Source organism: Lampetra fluviatilis, chromosome 21, assembly GCF_964198595.1.
Source record: "Lampetra fluviatilis chromosome 21, kcLamFluv1.1, whole genome shotgun sequence".
Taxonomy (NCBI): Eukaryota; Metazoa; Chordata; class Hyperoartia; order Petromyzontiformes; family Petromyzontidae; genus Lampetra; species Lampetra fluviatilis.
Window position 1 is genome coordinate 12,338,587 of NC_136295.1, and position 8,280 is coordinate 12,346,866.

Here is an 8,280-nt window from a genome sequence, read left to right on the forward strand (position 1 = left end):
GAATTGGCATGTTCTATTTACATGACAAACCTTACTTAATGGCTGTGTCGGGTGGCGGTGGTTTGAACGACACCTTCATAGTTGCGCAATCTAACCGATAAATAAGCTGTATTTTGGATGATTTTGGTCGCTAATGCCTCCATGTTAAACTGGTAGTGCTGCATTGGTTTACTCGGTACACATTGATTGACACTGTGTTTCTCTTTGAAGGCTGTGGAGCGGATGAGTTCCGCTGCAGAGGAGGTGAGTGCATCCCATCTGGCTACCGCTGTGACGGAGACTCGGACTGCCCAGATGGCTCGGACGAGGGCCGCTGCACCGATTGTCCACCCGACTCCTTCCAGTGTGGCAATGGGGCCTGCACCTCCCCCTCGTTCGTGTGCGATGGAGCCGACGACTGTGGAGACTACAGCGACGAGCAGAACTGCAGTGAGTGGAATGACCCAGAAGTTATCAATATTGGTGTTCGATGATGGTACTGTGGGGGTCGCTAGCCCCCGAGATCCCTCCCTCGGTACCCCTAACGGCCGGGTTAACCTCATTACTCGCCCCCTCGCTGCTAGGCGAACCGCTGCTGCGTTCTTCACCCATGGGGTGAGAGCCGTCGCTCCAGGATTCTCCTCCCCCGCGGGTCCGCGTAGTAGGCATGTTTAATTACGTACGCGCACACCCACACACAGCTCCGCGCGGCACTCACTCAACCCTGACCACTCACGCTAGGATCGCGCACCTGTATTATACACGTCGTGAACGTGCGCGCACACACGCCTACAGCTCCACACGCGATACCCACTCTTGCGCCGCTCTGCGCCGCGCTCGCCGCTCACGTTATGATCGCGCACCTGGAGTACGCTGATTACGCACGCCGCGAGCTTACGCATACACAGTACCACACGCGTTCACACTTATAACACGAGATCACACGAGGCCACGATCAGCTATTAATGATTTATTATCCGCTACCTGGAACTAGATGTTAAATCAGTGAGTCGACGAGGCTGGCCTACGCTGATACCTCTATACCTATTCCCGATTTATCTGCTATGATTCTAATTCACCTTCTTACTCACTGTTAAGGGTCCACGGCGGTCCGCTGATCCTTGTGCTAACAGCGTACCTCGGTGCGTCGCACGGACGTCCGGGTCGCTGGCTGGAGCTGTGTCTCGTCGCCTTTCGCTGGAGTAAGAGAGCTATTTCCCCTTTTTGCCCCACTATTTATCCTCTCTACATCAAAGGGAGGCTGCGCTGAACAATGGGCTCGTGCACCTCGAGCCCGCGCACGGCGGTTCCGGCGCTTTTGATATGCTAATCAGTGAGCGGCGTTGGCGGCGTACATCCTAATTACTCCCTTACCCTTCCTAACAATGGGGCCTGTGCGCTCAAGCATAATGTTCCCAACCCTCCATGACTATGCGCAAGAGTCCATGCGGTCCCGCTATTCATGCTGTCCCCTCCCTCCTCCGCCTGTCTCGTCGACCCGTGGGGGTGTGTGTGGGGGGAAAATGCGCCTCCACCGCGGTGGCCGAATGCCCCATGCCGCGACCCCACCATATTAAGGCTGGTCGCAGCGCCGCGGCGCCACGTAGCACGGGGGAGGTCGTCCAATTCCCTGATCGCCGGAAACCGTGAAAGTTTAATCCCGATAAGGGCTTCTCGGATAAAAACCGGTCGGCCAGGTGACCTCCCCACGAGCTCTATGGGGGGGGGGGAATGCGTGCGGGTGTGTCCGTGCGAGGTGAGGTGAGGGGGACACGGGGTCGGCTCCGTCGCTTGGTGGTGGCGAGGTCTTAGATGGGGCGCCTGCTGAACGGCTTCGTGGCGGCGGCATGACATAGCCCCCCGAGGTGCTGGTCCCCGTCCCGGGTTGACTGGAGCACCTTGCTTGAGCCGCGCCCACGAGGAAACGCTGCGGGATCCGAGGGGTCCGTCCGGCCCTCGTGGCTGGTCTCGGGGTGGGTGGCTCCGTCCTCTGCAGCTCCTGCGGCGGCCTCCTCCTCCACTCCAGCGGCTCTCCCTGTACCTCGGTACCTGCGGGCTGGGGTACAAACTCAGAAGCGGAGGGGTTTAGGGGCCGTCGTCCGCGCCGTCCCCTGGCGGGGTCGGGGCGTCTCGGGGGCCCGGCGGGGCCCATGTAGGGTGCGAGGCCCCCCAACACGAGGGGTGCGGGTACTCCGGGATTACGGGGCCTTCGAGTGACGGGGTTCTCTCTCGCCGGGGCCGCTTTCCACGGTTTTAAGCGGCGGACGTTGACCACCGTCTCTCGATCCCTCTCCCCGCCATAAATTAGTACCGTCCAGGGGGAGATCTGTCGCACCACGGTCCAGGGTCCCCGCCAGTAGGTCGTCAGTTTCCCCACCTGCCCGGCCCCGACGCGAGGGGTGTGTAGCCACACCTTAGCGCCTGTCAGGAATAAGGGGGGTTCCATGCGGGGTCGGGTGCCCTGTTCCTGCCGCCGATGCGCGGCTTCCCCTTGCGGGTATGCTCGACCTCGGGCTTCTCGCAGGGTCTCCAACAGGTGTTCCACGGGGCGGCTTCCTTCCTCCGGCTGGGGGGAAGGGACGCCGAATAGCAGATCTGCGGGTAAACGAGACTCACGGCCGAACATCATTAAAAACGGGGTTTGTCCCGTCGACGTGTGTACGGTGGTGGCGTAGGCGAAAAGGGCGTAGGGGAGGTGTTCGTCCCAATCCCGTTGATTTGCGGCCGCCATACGTTTGAGTTTCCCCGCTAGGGTCTGATTCATGCGCTCCACCATACCGTTCGCTTGGGGGTGGTACGCTGTGGTTCGGTCCTTCTGGATTCCGAACTCTCGGCACAGTGCCTGGAACAACTCGGCCTCGAACTCGCTACCCTGGTCGGTGAGGACTCGTTCTGGGATCCCGTGCTTAAGTACGTAGTGTTCCACGAATGCCCGGGCCACCACCAAGGCCGTTTTATCAGGGATGGCCACTGCCACGGGGTAGCGGGTGAAATACTCTACTGCGACTAGGATATATCGGTTGCCTCGATGGGATCGCGGGAATGGCCCCTGTAGGTCAATCCCGACCAGCTGATTCGTGCGGCTGACGCGGAACGGCGTTAGGGGTACCTGGTATCGTGCCGGTTTCGGCCCGCACTGCTGACAGGCGCGGCAGCCCTGTACCCAGGCCGCCACGTCTTGTGCCAATTTGGGCCAGAGATACTGGCGACGCAGGGTCTCTCGAGTGCGTCGTTCCCCATCGTGGCCCCCGAGTGGGTGGTCATGCACCAGCCGAAGCAGCTGGGGTCGCACCTGGGCAGGAACACAGATGCACCCCGGCTGGCCGGCCTCGGTTAACTCCCGTACCACTCCGTTCTGCACACACAACCGGGCATACAAACCGCTCCAGGGTCCTGGCAGGGCGCTCTTTTCCTCCCGCAGTGCCGCCTCCACTGCCGCCAGATCGGGATCTCGCTGCTGGGTCTGTCTCAGCTGCTCGTCGTTCAGGCCCGGGAAGGCGCAGCCGACGTCCTCCTGGATCCGTCCGATCGGGTCCCGAGCCGCGGGTCCCGCGCTTGCCGGGCGGTCGACGGGATCCTCGGTGCCACCTGTGAGGGCCTCTGTGGCGCACACTGCACTCTCTCTCGCTGGGGGGGGGTCAGTGGCCGCGGCCGCTCGGGGGTCCGTTGCCTGCCGGCAGCGTCCCCCCGTGAAACACGGGCAGGCCTCCTCCGCCCTTGTCTCAGCGTCCACCGTGGGTCGCCTCGACAAGGCGTCCGCGTTTGCATGCGTCCGGCCAGCCCGATACTCGATTTGCAGGTTGTACTCCTGCAACTGCGCCAACCACCGGGCCATCTGCCCCCGCGGCTCCTTGAATGTGAGAAGGAACTGCAGAGCATAATGGTCAGTGCGTACGCGACATTTCCTGCCGTACAAATACGGCCGGAACTGCTTACATGCGAAAATCACGGCGTACAACTCTTGGCGGGTCACGCAATAGTTCAGCTCGGCCCCACTCAAGGTCCGGCTGGCGTACGCGATGACTCGTTCCGTCCCATCCTGTACCTGTGACAACACCGCGCCCAGCCCGCTGCTGCAGGCGTCGGTGTCCAAAATAAAATCGGTGGTAAAATCGGGGAAAGCGAGGGTGGGGGCGTGGGTGAGGTGGTCTTTGAGAGTGGTGAAGGCCGTCTGGCAGGCCCCCGTCCACTGGTAGGGGTGCTTAGGGGAGGTGAGTTGGGTGAGGGGGCGTGCAATCTCGCTGAATCCCTTTACAAATCGACGATAATAGGTGGCGAGCCCCAAAAATGATCTGATCTCCGTCAGATTCCTTGGCCGTGGCCACTCCACTACGGCGCGTACCTTCTCCGGATCAGTGTGCACGCCTGCCTCGCTGACGCGATGCCCGAGGTACCCCACCTCGCGTTGTGCGATGTAACACTTACGTGGCTTGAGCTTGAGATGAGCCGCTCGCAATCGCTGGAACACCTCTCGTAGCCTGGACCAATGCTCAGACAAAGATCTACTGAACACTATCACATCGTCCAAGTAAATCAGGCACTGTTCCCATTGCAAGCCCCGCATCACCAACTCCATCAGCCGCTGGAACGTCGCAGGCGCATTGGTGAGTCCGAACGGGAGTACTCGAAACTCGAATAGTCCCATCGGGGTGGTGAATGCGGTTTTCGGCCGATCCTCCTCCGCCATCTCCACCTGCCAGTACCCGGACGCGAGATCGAGGGTGGAAAAATATCGCGCTCCGGCGAGGCTGTCGAAGGTGTCATCGATGCGGGGTATGGGGAAGGCATCGCCGAGCGTGACTGCATTTAGTTTACGGTAATCGACGCAGAACCGGGTTGACCCATCCTTTTTCGTAACTAGTACCACTGGGGCTGACCAGGGGCTCGCCGAGGGCTGAATTATGTTATCGCGAAGCATGTCCCCAACTGCCTCTTTGATTTGGGCGCGTTCGGGTGCGCCCACTCGGTACGAAGGGAGTTTGATGGGTCGGGCTGCACCGGTGTCAATTTGGTGCTTAACAAGATCGGTCCGACCCACGTCCGAGTCGTGCTCACTGAATACGTCGGCATACTCCCGCAGTAACTCGCGCAGCCGATCGGCCTCTCCCTTAGGTAAATCCGCCCATGGTACATGTAACGCGTCGAGCAGGGGAATGACCTCGGCTCGGGGAGTCGGGCCGACTCGCCAGGCCAGGTCCTGGTCACCCTCAGGACGACCGGGGTCTTCAGCCCAGAGTGCGAACACCGAGTCGTTAGAGTGGCGTGCGTGCAGGGGGTGTACAGTGGCTATCGGGGTGCGCCGCCGCAGTATCGCTGGGGTACTGTGGGGGTTAAACATCCGCATAAACAATCGGCCCCCATCTGCGTTTACCAACGTGGCGGATCCCACAACCCCATACCGTTTTGCCAACTCCGGGTGAGGAGTTAGCATTACCTCCCCTGATGGTCGGAGCGCGGGGTCGGTGGGGAATGTTGCCACCGGCACCAGCATTTCGGTGAGCGGGCCGATGGTGACTGCCGTCGCCAGGATAGCGGCCACAGGTGCGAAGCGGAGGCGCGTCGGTTCTCGTCCCAAGAACGGTATCCGCTCGCCGTTGCTCTCCATGGTGGCGCATCGCTGGCGGGGTTGCACGTTGAGTCCCAGCCGTTCTAAGAGGTCGGTACCTGCGATACACTCGTGACACAACGCACTCGACACGTAGAACTCCTGGGTGCACACCTGACTGCCTATGCGGACCTCTAGGATGGCTCTCCCCAGCAGCCCCATTCCGGCTCCGCTCGCCGTGTGCAGCGCGCGGTCCGGTGCCTGCAGGTGACGCACGTCGACCCCGATCGCGCTGCAGTGCGCTGCGCTCACGAGCGAGGCCACCGCCCCCGTGTCCAGCAGAATTCGGGTACGCACTCCGTTTACCTCCCCTTCCACCAGCGACGTGGCCCCCGTGATCCCCGCCACCAGCTCCCGCAGCCAGTCGTCAGGAGTCACCGTTTCCGTTGGCATTGTTGCTGGAACCTGTGTGGAGATCACTCGCTCGCCATTATTCTCACAGCTTGTTTGTGTCGGGGCTACGTCGATTTGACCCCCCGGTGGTCCCCTCTCTAGGGGGGCCTTAGTGTTTGACCTTAGCTCTTGTCTAGCTCGGGCGACCTGCGGACAGTCCCTCCTGAGATGCCCTCGCCGATCGCACACATAACACGCCCGGGGAGGGGTGGCGGTTCCGTAGCGGGTCCCCTGTCCGCTCCCTCTCCCTCCCCCAGTACGCAGTTGCCCCACATCGGACTCTAATTGGGACACCCTCCCGGCTAGTCCCCCTACTGTCGAGCGTAGTTCACCCATCTCAGACTGGAGGGTCTTCATATTTTTATTTGCTTCCTCGCGTACCTGGGTTACCCTCTCACCTACGTGGGTTACCTTACCGTCCATTCGGTCTACCCGGCCAGCAATATCTCCAATGCCGGTCTGTAACCCGGCTACCCACCCCGGGGTAGTCTCGCTGGGTCTCTGGGGCTCCCTTGCCCGTCCCCTTACTGCAATGGCGAGCTCTTCCTCCTCGTCGGAGAGTAGGCTCGCTACGGCGCACTCTCGTCCCCTCCCTCGAGGCTGCGCGCGCTCACCCGAGAGTTTCTCGCATTTACGCGCGCGCTCGACGAGGGTGCTAAAGGAGAGGCGTGCACCGTCTACATTTGGCTGCCACCACGGGGTGCGTGCCAAATATCGCTGGATTTTACCGGCGGCGAGGCCCTCAATTATTTTTGCCTCGTACTCTGGGTACGCGAGCTGGGTCAACATGCGCACATCCTCGGCGTAATCTCGTAGATCTTCGCCGGGTTGGCGGCGGCGTGCCTCTAAGGCCGCCTGCGCATCCTCCTCGTCATAGGCGCCGAAGCGCCGTTCGAGTTCGCACATTAATTTTTCCCACTGAGTTTGTACGCTTGCGGGCAAAGCTTCCACAAAGTCAGCTGCCCGTCCATCTAAATGTAGCTCTAACTGCTGCAACGCCTCCTCATCTGACCACCCATTAACCTTTTTCGCCCCCCTGATGCTGCGGGCAAACGATTTCCATGTTGGAATTCCTTTGCCCGTAAATGTGCATTTGATTTTAATCTGGGTTGGGGGGCCTCTTTCCCTTGGGGGTGCGGGGGATCGTCCCGTTTCTGACACCAATATGTGGGGGTCGCTAGCCCCCGAGATCCCTCCCTCGGTACCCCTAACGGCCGGGTTAACCTCATTACTCGCCCCCTCGCTGCTAGGCGAACCGCTGCTGCGTTCTTCACCCATGGGGTGAGAGCCGTCGCTCCAGGATTCTCCTCCCCCGCGGGTCCGCGTAGTAGGCATGTTTAATTACGTACGCGCACACCCACACACAGCTCCGCGCGGCACTCACTCAACCCTGACCACTCACGCTAGGATCGCGCACCTGTATTATACACGTCGTGAACGTGCGCGCACACACGCCTACAGCTCCACACGCGATACCCACTCTTGCGCCGCTCTGCGCCGCGCTCGCCGCTCACGTTATGATCGCGCACCTGGAGTACGCTGATTACGCACGCCGCGAGCTTACGCATACACAGTACCACACGCGTTCACACTTATAACACGAGATCACACGAGGCCACGATCAGCTATTAATGATTTATTATCCGCTACCTGGAACTAGATGTTAAATCAGTGAGTCGACGAGGCTGGCCTACGCTGATACCTCTATACCTATTCCCGATTTATCTGCTATGATTCTAATTCACCTTCTTACTCACTGTTAAGGGTCCACGGCGGTCCGCTGATCCTTGTGCTAACAGCGTACCTCGGTGCGTCGCACGGACGTCCGGGTCGCTGGCTGGAGCTGTGTCTCGTCGCCTTTCGCTGGAGTAAGAGAGCTATTTCCCCTTTTTGCCCCACTATTTATCCTCTCTACATCAAAGGGAGGCTGCGCTGAACAATGGGCTCGTGCACCTCGAGCCCGCGCACGGCGGTTCCGGCGCTTTTGATATGCTAATCAGTGAGCGGCGTTGGCGGCGTACATCCTAATTACTCCCTTACCCTTCCTAACAATGGGGCCTGTGCGCTCAAGCATAATGTTCCCAACCCTCCATGACTATGCGCAAGAGTCCATGCGGTCCCGCTATTCATGCTGTCCCCTCCCTCCTCCGCCTGTCTCGTCGACCCGTGGGGGTGTGTGTGGGGGGAAAATGCGCCTCCACCGCGGTGGCCGAATGCCCCATGCCGCGACCCCACCATATTAAGGCTGGTCGCAGCGCCGCGGCGCCACGTAGCACGGGGGAGGTCGTCCAATTCCCTGATCG

The 8,280-nt window shown here is 60.6% G+C and overlaps 1 protein-coding gene across 1 annotated transcript; it reads right to left on the minus strand.

The window, feature by feature from the left end:
• Nucleotides 1-1,224: 1,224 nt before the first annotated feature.
• LOC144938110 (retroviral-like aspartic protease 1) lies at nt 1,225-7,857 on the minus strand. Its single transcript, XM_078865808.1, has 3 exons — nt 7,782-7,857; nt 5,504-5,989; nt 1,225-1,245 (listed from the first exon to the last, which is right to left on the minus strand). The coding sequence occupies exons 2-3, from the start codon at nt 5,975-5,977 to the stop codon at nt 1,225-1,227; spliced, it is 495 nt and encodes a 164-aa protein (XP_078721934.1). The 5' UTR covers nt 5,978-5,989; nt 7,782-7,857.
• Nucleotides 7,858-8,280: the final 423 nt, after the last annotated feature.